Here is a 13574-nt window from a genome sequence, read left to right on the forward strand (position 1 = left end):
TAAAAAATTAATGTATTTTAAAATTAAAAATTACAGATTAATATTCATTTATAATAGTCAAACTTGTAGTCATGTTAGTTTGGTTTTCTAGATAAACAGAGATATAGTTCAGATGGATAGGTAGGTGTTCTTCAAACCTTTTGAAGACCTACAGAATATGACATTTAAAATGTTTTAAAACTTAGACTTTTCTTGACAGTGAGACATGTATGCTTCTGGCAGTACCAATTACTTCAAGAGGATGATGGGCATCAAAGAGGCTCCTTATGGAGTTTGCTAGCCATTTGAGAAAGAAACTGCTTTTGCCTGGCTTTACTCTGCTAAGCTATTTGCCAAACAACTTAATTCATTAACCAATTAAAGGAACACATATACAGGACATCCCACATCATATGACCTTCATGGTGACTTCTGGTAGGCCTTCTCAGAGATGGGGTGAGTAGGAGGAGTGAGACCAGAATGTGTAATGGGGCCCCTAGTTGGAGATCCTCAACACTCCTAATAGTGTCACTCCCTATGGCCATGGAATCAAAACTCCTGAGTCTATGGGGGCTTTCCTAGGGTTTTTATTGCTATAAAGAGACACCATGACCATGACCATGACAACTCTTTTAAAGAAAACATTTAATTGGGGTGGCTTGCTTACATTTTCAGGTGTTTATTCCATGGTGGCATGCAGGCAACAGGAAGTCGACTGAGACCCTGGGTGGTATCCTGAGCATAGGAAACTTCATAGCCCGCCCCCACAGTGACATACTTCCTCCAACAAGGTAATACTCACTCCAACAAAGCCACACTTCCTAATAGTGTCACTCCCAGTGAGATTATAGGGGCCAATACATTCAAACTACTATAGGGGTCATTCCTATTCAGACTACTGATGTGGGATTTCCCTCTGTATGCTATGAATACCATTGGTTAATAAAGAAGCTGTCTTAGGCCTCTGATAGGGTAGAGTAGAGCTAGGCAGGGAAAGCTAAACTGAATGCTGGGAGAAAGGAGGCAGAGTCAAAGGGAAGCCATGTAGCCCCGCTGGAGACAGATGCCAGAACTTTACCCGGTAAGCCATAGCCTGTGGTGATACACAGATTAATAGAAATGGTTTAAATTAGTATGTAAGAGCTAGCCAATAAGAATTTAGAACTAATGAGCCAAGCAGTGATTTAATTAATATAGTTTCCGTGTGGTTATTTCGGAAGCCTGAGCACCGGGAAACAAACAAGCAGCCTCTCATACAACAGACTACTGCAGAAGATAAGAATCTAAGCTAATCTCTTCGTTCAGATCTGGACACTGAAAAGGAAATTGCCATTTGAACCTTGAAGAGAATAGAATGCAGTGCATAAGATCCATTGACTTGACACCAGAAAACCCAGTTTTGAGTCCTGCTTCTGCCATAGCTAGGTCATTTCCTATCTTTGGTTTCTTTATCAGAAAAATAGGAACAAAATTAAGATTTACAAGGGATTTATTTATTTATTCGAGATAGGATGCTGTAGAAGGAATGACAGGCTGTGTCCCGCCACCTGGCTCCCGGCTAGCTTTACCCGAAATAATTACATGGAAACTGTATTCTTTTTTTTTTTTAATATTTATTATGTATACAATATTCTGTCTGTGTGTATGCCTAAAGGCCAGAAGAGGGCACCAGATCTCATTACAGATAGTTGTGAGCCATCATGTGGTTGCTGGGAATTGAACTCAGGACCTTTGGAAGAGCAGGCAATGCTCTTAACCGTTGAGCCATCTCTCCAGCCCCGGAAACTGTATTCTTTTGAACACTGCTTGGCCCATTAGTTCCAGCCTCTTATTGGCTAACTCTCACATCTTGATTAACCCATTTCTATTAATGTGTGTAGCACCACGAGGTGGTGGCTTACCAGGAAGGATCTTAACCTGCGTCCATCTTGGAGAGGAGAGCTACAGTGTCTGCCTCACTGCCTTCTTCCTCCCAGCATTCTGTTCTGTCTACTCCACCCACCTATGTTCTGACCTATCAGGCCAAGCAGTTTCTTTATTAATTAACCAATGAAAGCAGCAAATAGAAATAAGACCCACCTACATCAGGATGCTACGTCCTGGGACCTAGAACCAGCTATACTGCTGAAGATGGCCTTGAATTCCTGATCCTCCTATCTCTCTCACTAGTGCTGGGATTACAGGTGTCTGCCACCATGTTCAGTTTGTAGGGACTGGGGATGGAACTCAGGCCTTTATATTTGCCAGGCAGGCACTCTGCCAACTGAGCCACATCCCCAGATTTTTTTTGTTTGTTGAGACAGTTTCAATGCTAGACCAAGTACTGTGACATACAGTTAACTATCATTTCTTTTTGTTTTTTTCTTTTTTAAGATTTGTTTATTATGTATAGTGTTCTGTCTGTATGCATGCCTTCATGCCAGAAGAGGGCACCAGATGTATATCTTCATCTATAATATATATATAGTTACTGAGAATTGACACCTGGAAGAGCAGCCAGTGCTCTTAACCTCTGAGCCATCTCTCCAGCCCCCATGTGTCTCATAGCCTGTTACCTCATTTTCTACATGTCCTGCTTCCCTGGCAGCTGGATGGCATCTCCTCTGATTCTGCCATTCCTTCTGCCTAACCTTATCCTGTTCAGCTATTGGCCAGTCACCTTGTTTATTAAACCAATCATAGCGACATATATTCACACACTGTACAGGAGGATTATTCCACAGCATTTCCCCTTTTTCTCTAATTTAAAAGGAAGATTTTAACTTTAGCATAGTAAAATTATATACAAAAAATAGTTATAAAGTAAGAATTACAGTTACAATAGTCCATTTGTATTTGGCAAAATTAGAGAAAATACTCTATTATCTATCTTATCTTGGTGAATCTAAAGTTTTATATCTATAAAAATCTTGGCAGAGCTTCAGGCCCCTCCAGAGCGGCAGTGGCTGGTGGAGAAATGGAGGCGCAGTCCTATTGCGCCAAGCTCTTGGGGGAGTTGAACGAGCAGCGGAAAAGGGACTTTTTCTGTGATTGCAGCATCATCGTGGAAGGGCGCATTTTCAAGGCCCACAGGAACATTTTGTTTGCTAACAGTGGCTACTTCCGGGCCCTGCTCCTTCACTACATTCAGGACAGTGGGCGGCACAGCACAGCCTCCTTGGACATTGTCACCTCGGACGCCTTCTCCACCATCTTAGATTTCCTCTACTCTGGGAAGCTGGACTTGTGTGGTGAGAATGTGATTGAAGTTATGTCAGCTGCCAGCTACCTGCAGATGAATGACGTGGTCAACTTCTGCAAGGCGTACATCAGGTCATCCCTTGACATTTGCCGAAAGATGGAGAAAGAAGCCGCTGTGGCTGCAGCCGTGGCAGCGGCCGCAGCAGCAGCAGCAGCCGCAGCTCATCAGAGAGACAGTGAAAGTCCAAGTTCAGGACTGGAGGGGACTTCCGGTGGTACCAAGAGCTTTGTCTCCTCCCCAATGGGGGGAGAAGGGAGTGTAGAGTGTAAGAGAGCATCCCCTTGTGATGACTGTCATCCCTTGGAACTGGTGGTCAAAGACAGCCAGAACTCTGGCGCCTCTGACAGTGACCTTTCTATTGTGCCCAGGCGGGTTGAACCCAAGGTGGAATTTGATGTAGTCAGAGTGGAGGTGGAGGCTAGTGAGCCGCTGCAGCAGCATGCCGCCCCACTGATCCATGCGGAGGATGGCCTCTCTGGTAACCAGGCCTTGGACTTGACTTACAGCAACTACCATGTGAAGCAGTTCCTGGAAGCTCTCCTGCGCAACGGTGCTGTCCAGAGCAAAGATGACTCGGATCATCAGTTTTCTCATAGTTGGGAGGGAAGACTGGAAGGTGTAGGAGCGGCCATGAGCTCCGTGATGGACGTTCAGAATGACTGGTATAGAGAGGACTCAGGTGAGTTCCAATCACAGGCATTCTGTCTCCCATTTGTCTGTACCTTGTGTTCTCCCATCATGACAGTCAGCACCACCATCTCCCCGCTGCTACCACCGCTGGCATTGCTGCCACCACCGCCAGTATCAATAGGTACTAATTGAGTACTTGTTGTATGAAGACTATTGTGTACCATGTGTGTGTGCATGCATGTGGAGACCAGGGGACAAGAGATGTCCTCCTCGTTTTTGTTTTTTTGTTTTGTTTTCAAGACTGGGTTTCTCTGTATAGCCCTGACTGCCCTGGAATTCACTCTGTAGAGCAGGTTGGCCTTGAACTCACAGAGCTCCAACTATGTCTGCTTCCCAAGTGCTGGGATTCTAGGCATGAGCTACCACCACCCAACTTTGTTTTTTAAATGAAAATTTATTTTATTTTATTTTATTTTATATGTGTGGAAGTTTTGCCCGCGTGAATATCTGTACAACATGTGCATACAGAGGCCAGAAGAGGTCATTGGATCCAGCTGGACTGAAGTTACTGATGGCTGTGAGCTGCCTTGTGGTATGTTAGGAATCAAACTCGGGTCCTCTGGAAGAGCAACCAGTGCTTTAAGCTGTTTATCCATCTTTCTAGCCCCTACTTTGTTTTTAGAGACAGCATCTTTTGTTGACCTTCAGCCTGCTAATTTTGCTAAACTGACTGGCCCGTGACCCCCAGAGATCCAGCTCTTTCCAGCTTCCCTGTGCTGGGGTTACCGCCGCCATTCTTGGCTTTTCACAGGTCCTCCTGCTTATGCTGCAAGCGCTTCACTGGCGCAGTTACTTGCCTGGCTCCTCTTTCTGTGTCTTTGCCTTACCTGTACAGAGTGTGGTTCTCCTTGGATGTCCCTGAGGGCTTGGTTCTAAGACTCCCCTTGGAAAGTAAAATTCACCGATTGCTTGAGTCCTCTCTTGACAGGTGTGGTGGCCGCACATCTTCCATACCAGCACTTGGGAGGAAGAGGCAGTGAGTTCAAGGCTAGTCTGCTGCAAATGGCAAATTCCAGCACAAAAAGGGCTATATAGTGATACCCTGTCTTGAAAAAAAAAAGTAATCATTGGAGAGAGGGCTCAGTCATTAATGGCACTTGCTGCTCTTGCAGAGGACCCGGGTTTAATTTCCAACTCCCACATGGTAGCTAACAGTCTATAACTGGTTCCAGAGAATGCAGTGCCCTCTTATGGCCTCCATGGCCACTGCATGTACACAAAGCACAGACATACATGTTGGCAAGACATTCATACACATAAAAGAAAAATTTTTTAGCCAGTCAGTGATGGTGCATGCCTTTAATCCCAACACTCAGGAGGCAGAAGAAGGTGAATCTCTTAGTTTGAGCACAGTCTAATCTAAAAAGCAAGTTCCAGGACAGCCAGAGCTGTAATACAGAGAAATTCTGCCTCAAAACCAAAAACAAGCAAATAAATAAATAAGCAAATCAATAAATATTTTTTTGAAAATATAAATAAAGTGATGCATTGTTTGTTTATGATGTCCCATGTCCTCTAAGTCATCCTCCAGCTATTTATAATCCCTGGCAGGATGTGAACAGGCTATGTGAATAGTTGTTAATGTTTAGGAAAATAGGGACAAGGAAGAAGTCTGGCAGGGCACGATAGCTCCTGCCTGGAATCCCAACACTTTGTGGGGTAAAGGATCAGAAGTTTAAGATCTTTGGTGCATCGTGAGTTTGAGGCCACCCTGAGCTACAGAGAGACCCTGCCACCTACTTCCCAATAAATGAATGAATAGATGAATGAATGAATGAAGTGAGCCCTCTATTCCAAAGGCTGTGTCCACATAGCAGGTATTCTGTAGAGCATTACTTGGGTGTTCTTCAATGCCCAGAAGGAATCCCAGAAGGTTCTCGCAGATAATAGGATGGTTTATGGCAGGCTTTGGCAGCCAGAGGGATGGCTCAGTGAGTAAGAACACTTGTCATTCGTACCTGACATCTTGAGTTCAAACCCCAGAACCCACAGAGAAGCAGCTCTCAGAAGTTGTCCTGTGACCTCTCCAAGTGTGCTACAGCTCCTACGCATGTGCATCCACGTTCACACAAACATCGTGAACATACGCTAGTAACAATGGTGATCAATCACATTTAGAAAGTTTTAGATGTAGGTGTTACACGTTAACATTGGGCAACTTGAACAGTTAATAAGGGTGAGGGGCTCTTGTTCATGTTGTTCTAAAAGTCATGAGAGGTCTTGAGAAAAATCTCTTGGCTCGCAGAGAAGGGGTTAAGGACCCCTTTGAGGGGTCCATCCTGCCAGACCAGGAATGCCTGCCTAAGGAGGGCTTGCTGCTGCTGAAATGCCTGGTGCCCAAGGGGAGGAGCTTGCCTTACTGACTGTAAGATAAAGGAAGGCCAACAAGGGCCTCCGTAGAACTTCCCTGGTGACTTTGAGCCACTGCCCTCTCCAGCAGAGTGGGGAGGGACCTCTCCTGATCCCGGGAAGTAGGCCTTCGGTTTGAAATATTGTCTTGCCTCCTTTGAGACTAGAAGGTCCTGGTTTGGGGCCAGGTTGTTTCAGTGGGCTCCTAGAATTTGGAGAGGGTTCTCAAGGTTGTGGGACACAGCTTTGGTAGTTTAGATGGCCCCTTGGTTTGGGAAGTAGCCCTCCTAATCTCGGAAGTGGTCCTGGCATTCCAGTGGGTGTCTGGCCTCTGGGCCTGGTGCATATTGGCATTTTCCTGGCTTTGGAGCTAGTTCTGGAGAACCAATGCCAACAATAATTAAAGTGAAAGCATGCCTCTCCCTGAGACTTTGGTGAGGTTTTAGGTTTCTTTCAGGGTTACCAAGGAACCCCAGGCTCATTGTGTTTAAAATATAAACTTCTTGGAGCAGGTACAAGTTTGCCATGCCTTATGGCACATGTATTCCCAAGTTCACTGCTTGTCTTAGAGTTTCTGTTGCTCTGAAGAGACACCATGAACAAGGCAAGTCTTATAAAACATTTCATTAGAGCTGGCTTACAGTTTCAGAGATTCAGTCCATTATCGTGATGTGAAGCATGGCAGTGTGCAGGCAGACATGGTGCTGGAGAAGGAGCTGAGAGTTCTACATCCTGATGTGCAGGCAGCAGGAAGATGACAGACACTAGGCCTTGCTTGATCTTCTGAAACCTCAAAGTCTGCCCCCAAGAACACACTTCCAAGCAGACCACACCTATTCCATTTTGTTTTGTTTTCAATACAGGATGAGACAGGGTTTCTCTGAGTATCCCTGACTGTCCTGAAACTCATTCTGTAGACTGTTGTAGGAGACTGTTTGTTTGTTCCTGGCTTCTCAGCCCCAAAATAACTACACATAAACCATATTATTTGCAGTACTATTTGACCATTAGCTTAAGAATATTTCTGGCTAACTCATATCTTAAATTAACCCATCTCCATTAATCTGTGTATCGCTACAAGGCTGTGGCTTAGTGGGTAAAGTTCTGGCGTCTGTCTCTGTTGGGGACTACATGGCTTCTCCTGACTCTGCCTTCTTTCTCTCAGCATTCAGTTTGGTTTTCCACACCTACCTCTGCTCTACTCTATCACAGGCCCAAAAGAACTTCTTTATTAACCAGTCGTATTCACAGCATACAGAGGGGAATCCCACATCACCTCTCCTTTTCTGTTTAAATAAAAAGGAAGGTTTTAACTTTAACATAGTAAAATTACGTATAACAAGACAGCTATCAAGCAAGAATTATAGTTACAATATTTATATCTACTTTATCTTTATCATAACTAAGAAAAACTATAACTATATATTCTTCAACTCCATCAAAGACTCCAGAAGGATATAATATTACCTAACTAAACAGGAGGTGCATTGTAAGCAACTTCCAAAACTCTAGAATTGACAGAGACATCTCTCTGCCTGGACAGTCACCCAAAGTTCTTCTGTACCATTGGGGCATCCATCTTCGGCCTGCAGGCCCATTAAACAGTTCAGGCAAGAGCAGTTTCTTCCCCAAATGGCTAATAAGCTCCATGAGGAGCCTCTTCAATGCCCATCTTCCTCTTGAAGTAATTGGTGCAGTCAGGAGCAGATGTATCTCACTGTTATGAAAAGTACTAACTTCTTAAAACATTTTAAATGCCATATTCTGTAGTCTTTGAAAGATCTGAAGAATACCTATTTATCTGAAATATATCTTTGTAGATCTAGAAAACCTAACTAACATGACTACAAGCTTGACTATTATAGATGACTATCTATTAACCTATATTTTAAAATTATACATTACATTTTTAAATGAGCTGCATAAACACCTTACCTTAATCAAGAGCAGAAATATACATATATAACAAAATTGATCTTAAATTTGTATCAATAAACCAAGATCCATACCAATACAAATCTCTGTAGCATACCCCCTTTAAATGTAAACAAATATTTATAAACAGTCATTTAGGGAATTTGGGCATAGTTCTCTCCAGACTGCTTTCTAATTTTTGTAGGGCAAAGTAATTTTTTGGGGTGTTCACAGTGACTTTTCAGGGGATCTTGGTTCATCAAACATATTAGTCTGGAAGGATTCCACAGGCTCTCATCCTCTGTGGAAACAAAAGAAGAACCTCTTTTCAAAGCAACATATCCTTAGACCCATATTTTGAAATCAAAAACTTTAAAACATATAAGTTGGTTTATCTTAGCAGAAATGTCTCTCTGTTCTTAGCTCCTTCACAGTCAGCAAATTCAAAGAAAACACAATAATATACATAATCCAGACTCTCTGTGTATATTCCATGGCTTATTTTTCCTTATTTCTATTACCTTTTCTACAAGTTTACTCTGTCTCTTTAAAGACTTTGTTTTATTTTTTAAAAACCATTTACTTCTTTTTATAATTCTCTGTACTCTTTTTCTTCTCCCAACTATGCACATTTATTCAACATTGTGACCCATTTAGAGGTCTTTTTTTAAAATCTGAATTTGTCTTTATTGTATATCTGTAATCCTTTTCTGACCAGAACTGCTTTTTTTAAAAAAAAATGCTAAGTGGGTGTGGCTAGAGACAACATGGCCCTGCCTGCTTGCTCTGCCCAGTCCAACATGGAGGAAGCATATTTACTGCCTCTGAGACTGCCCAGTGTGAGCTGTCTTCACTACCTCAACTGATAACCAGTTGACCCATGCTGCCACCAAGTAACTTGTAGCACACAGCCCACAAACCCCATTTAAATGCTTGGCCTCCTGGAAGATCCAGAGTTTGGGCTCAGAAAGCTGCAGTTTTAAAACTATGCGGCTTTTTCCTGCTGCCACTGAATCAAGAAAACCTCTCTTAAAGGAGCCATGACGTTAAGCCATGCTTAACTCTGTTTTGTTTGTTTGTTTGTTTTGTGCCTAGAATTTCTTCCCAAATTCTTTCAGGTTTTAAGTGGATTTTAGTTTGCCACGTTGGTGCCAATTAGTTGTAGGAGACTGCTCCTGGCTGCTCAGCCCCGAATAATCAAAACAGAAACCATATTGTTTGCAATACTGTTTGCCAATAGCTTAAGCGTATTTCTGGCTAACTCATATCTTAAATTAACCCATCTCCATTAATCTGTGTATCATCACAAGGCTGTGGCTTACTGGGTAAAGTTCTGGTGTCTGTCTCTGCTGGGGGCTACATTGCTTCTCTCTCACCCCATCTTCTTTCTTCCAGCATTCAGCCTAGCTTTCCCTGCCTAGTTCTGTTCTGCCCTGCCATAGGCTCAAAGCGGTTCTTTATTAATCAGTGGTAATCACAGCATACAGAGGGGAATCCCACATCAGAAGACAAGATTGGCCTTGAACTCATAGAGATCTACCTGCCTCTGCCTCCCAAGTGTTGGGATTAAAGGCATGTACCACCATTGCCCAGCATAAAAAAATAAATTTTAAACAACAGCAAAAAACTTTTATGGGCTGGAGAGCTGTTTCAGCTGTTAAAACCTAGTACTCAAGACTAGAAACCAAGCTGGGCCTGTGGGGATGACATTTAGTGACAGACTTGTTTGTGTAACACACTCATGGCCCTGACTTCAGTCTCTAGAACAGGGAAGGAAAAGTGTGTGCGTGGTGGGGGAGAGCCCATTTAGCAAACTTGACCTTTGATCTTTCGGGAGCCAGACAAAATTGAACACGTACTGGCATCTTGCCGCTTGCTAGCAGGTCGAGTTGTTGACTCTCCCTCTGTCTGGAATTATGGGGTTTCCCAGGCCCACCCTGCAAGCTGGCTGTGGTTGATGCTGTTTATAGTCTATTGGATTCCCCAGGTGACGTGCTGGTGGTTCCCATCAAGCTCCACAAGTGTCCTTTCTGCCCTTACACTGCCAAGCAGAAGGGCATCCTCAAGCGGCATATCCGATCGCACACTGGTGAGCGGCCTTACCCCTGCGAGACCTGTGGCAAGAGGTTCACACGGCAGGAGCACCTTCGGAGCCATGCCCTGAGCGTAAGTTTCGGTGACGATGCTGCAAGGGCTGTGTCTGTTTTCTCATCTGAGGGCAAGCCTGTCTTTCATGTCTCTGTTCCCTGTAGGTTTTTAGAGAACTTGGTGGTGTTTCCTTTTACCAGATTTAAGTTGGGCTGGCGGTGCTTAGAAAGTTAACACTGGCATGGGAACATTCAGATTTTCTCAAGGTTGGCTGTCATGAGGCCAGAACTGACAGGCCCAGCAGACTGTGGGCCTCTTCCCCCTGATATGGATATAGAGTAAGCTGTATCCCCAATTTCCCACCAGACTCAGCATCCTGGGGTGGGAGAGCAATGTACTCCCATTTGTACCTCCGGTACTCTTAACTGCTGAGTCATCTCTCCGTCTCTCCACCCCTTTTCTGTTGCGTTTACCGCCTCCGCTTCTGCTGTCAGGTCCACAGATCCAACCGTCCGATTATCTGCAAAGGCTGTCGAAGAACCTTTACCAGCCACCTGTCCCAGGGGCTGCGGCGCTTCGGGTTGTGTGACGGCTGCACGTGTGTCACAGACGCCCATGATGAAGATGACGATTTGATGCCTGTCAACCTTAGCTTGGGGGAGGCTTCTTCCGAAAGCCATGGGAAGAGTGACGCGGACGACTGGCCCATCTATGTGGAGTCCGGTGAGGAGAATGACCCAGCTGTGGACGAGTCTGACGACAAGCCGCACGTTCGGCCCAATTTACCAGACCGAGAGACACTTACGTAGCAGTGAATCAATCGGTGGGAAAGTGGTTTTAGGTGTTGTTGCTTGTTCTACAGTACAAGCGACCGTCTGTCTAATTTTGTGGAACTTAGGGGCCGTTTCCCCCTCCATCTTGTTAGACTGCATTGCCGAGTCTGGGTGTCGTGACTCAGAAGACTGATGGATGGGTTTTTTTTAGCATGGATTCTGCGGGTTCTGTGGGCCTCACCTTGGTTCCGAATGAATCAAGGTTGGTCCCGAGCCTTCCTAATTTCCTTTTTGAGAAGCCGATTCTGGGTAGGAGGAAAATAAGAAATTCCTCCCTGCTTACCACTCTTTCAACCTTCTGCATTCTCTTATCGTTACTTTTTCTGAAAAGGTGGCAAAATGTGCTGGCAGGGCACCAGTCTTTCCCCTGCCAAGCTTTTCATAACAAGTTCCACGGTTTAATTTTCTTGTGAAGTATTGAAGGGAACCTGCTTTGATAAGAAGCAGGAAGGGCCGGCTCTGTGGTCATAAAGGTCCTCCCTAAATTGCAGTCTGCATTCCTGAAGGCTGGGAGCTGTGTGCGGACAAACTCTGAAATGATTAGCAAGTTCATTAGGGCCCCCAGGCTTGCCGGACTGGATGAAATTAAATTAACAAGCTTCCTTCCCCCCTCCCCCAAAGAGCCCGTGAGCCAGGCCAGTAGGCTATTTGACAAATACATACACACAAATACCCTATTCTGCGATCATAAAACAAGTTGTTTGGGCAAAACACAAAATGATCCCCTGCTTTTTGTAGTCATTTCCAAGTGGCCACGCGGTGCACCTGGAGATGTATGTCCCACTGACATTCACCTAGTTTACGCCCACACTTGAGCTAGGGAGAAGCACAGGCTTGTCTAACGCTGTATTTCTAGGTCTTTCCACTTTTTTTTTCTTTTAAAGATTTATTTATTTTGTAAAGCAGTGGTCTGCCTGCATGCATGCCTGCAGGCCAGAAGAGGGCGCCAGATATCATTACAGATGGTTGTGAGCCACCATGTGGTTACTGGGAATTGAACTCAGGACTTCTTAACCTCTGAGCCATCTCTCCAACCCTGGTCCTTAGAAGATCTTCTAGAAGGAAGGAGTCGACTGGAACAGGTTTTAAGGCTGGTCTGCTTTTCACCTACCCTGCAGTGAGGTCTCTTTTGTTGCAAAGCAAGCATCTTTAAAGCGTCAGCTAGCAGGAAGGACCATGGCAAACAAAGTGCTAGAAGACATTTTCATACCATTTTCTTGTGTAAAGTATCCAAAGTGGATTAAAAAAAATCCCCTTGTCTTCCTTTAATTTTAATACACTTTCAAAAGGCAGTGAAATCTTCCATCTTTCTGCCTCTTGAACAATAATCAGAAGAATTTATAAATGGACTTGTAGGTATTATCTGGTCATCGAAGGGTTAAAACATTTGTCTGTTTTTCAAGACAGGTCTCTCAGTGTAGCCTTGGCTGCCCTGAACTTACTGTGTAGACTAGGCAGATCTCTATAAGTTCAAGGCCAGCCTGGTCTATACAGTTCCAGACCGGTCTGTGATACATAGTGAGACTTGATCTCAAAAACAAATAAATAAGTAAGTAAATAAAGCTTTGAAATTTTATTAAAAGTATTGAAAGTCTTTTAAGCCAGCCTTCTACCACGTGTCATCTGAAGCATGACAAAAGGTGCTGGGGATGAGAATTCAGGCCTCAGTGTTGCAAAACCAACTCACTGACTAGATCAAGAGTTACACTTCGAACGTTATCAGCATCCAGAAATATTTTTCTTGCCTGAGACAAAACTGTTATTTGCAGTGGAACATGTTGGCCCATACCGGTGAACCTAGTCCTGAGGAGGCTGAAGCAGGAGGATTTGTAGGCTAGTCAGAGCCATGTAGTACGTAGTGAGACGCTGTCTTTAATAGACTATGAGAGATCTCAACAGAATGGGCACTCAGATGGATGTATACATTTATCTTACAGGAGTTGTAGTTGATATTTTTGCTCTGTATTTAATCTGTTTCTGTTTTAATATGACCTTTCTACCTCACAATTCAACTTCTCTGCCTGCTTCCTACCTCCTTGGGTAGAGCCATGACTGATCTTTTTCAGCTATCTTGTGACTTCTTCATGTCTCTGGGTAAGAAAAAAATCAATTTAAAGATTTTACCATAAGATAGTGCTTCTCGCTGGATATAATTTTGTCCTACACAGACATTTGACATCATCTGGGTTACCTTTGATTGTTAGAAGCAGGGCGGGGAACTTCTGGTGTCTGGTAGGTCTAGGCCAGGGATGTGGCTGAGCCATCTTACATAGGAGAGGCCCCAGAAGAAAGTCAGCTCGCCTTTAATCCCAGTACCCAGGGAGGCGGAGACAGGTGAGTTCGAGGCCACCCTGATTTACATAGCCACCTCAAAACAAACTTGGGATACATAGTGAGACCTTGTCTCAAAATAAATAAATATAAAAATTAAAAAGAATCAGTAGTACCAAGGTTGAGAAATTCTAGGTATATGATAAATC

General features: G+C 44.0%; 1 protein-coding gene across 1 annotated transcript; it reads left to right on the forward strand.

Annotated features, from left to right (window-relative positions):
* Positions 1 to 656: 656 nt before the first annotated feature.
* Zbtb8b (zinc finger and BTB domain containing 8B) lies at positions 657 to 13223 on the forward strand. The gene is made up of 4 exons (XM_048434305.3): positions 657 to 770; positions 2896 to 3899; positions 10161 to 10339; positions 10756 to 13223. The coding sequence occupies exons 2-4, from the start codon at positions 2936 to 2938 to the stop codon at positions 11068 to 11070; spliced, it is 1458 nt and encodes a 485-aa protein (XP_048290262.3). The 5' UTR covers positions 657 to 770; positions 2896 to 2935; the 3' UTR covers positions 11071 to 13223.
* The last annotated feature ends 351 nt before the right edge of the window (positions 13224 to 13574 follow it).

This window comes from Myodes glareolus, chromosome 3 (assembly GCF_982192425.1).
Source record: "Myodes glareolus chromosome 3, mMyoGla1.1, whole genome shotgun sequence".
Lineage (NCBI taxonomy): Eukaryota > Metazoa > Chordata > Mammalia > Rodentia > Cricetidae > Myodes > Myodes glareolus.

Excerpts from the sequence above, each read along its gene's own strand:
- Zbtb8b (XM_048434305.3), top strand. The coding sequence starts at position 2,936 with ATGGAGGCGCAGTCCTATTGCGCCAAGCTCTTGGGGGAGTTGAACGAG. Across the intron at positions 3,900-10,160 it reads CTGGTATAGAGAGGACTCAG|GTGACGTGCTGGTGGTTCCC; the intron begins GTGAGTTCCAAT and ends TGGATTCCCCAG. Across the intron at positions 10,340-10,755 it reads TTCGGAGCCATGCCCTGAGC|GTCCACAGATCCAACCGTCC; the intron begins GTAAGTTTCGGT and ends TTCTGCTGTCAG.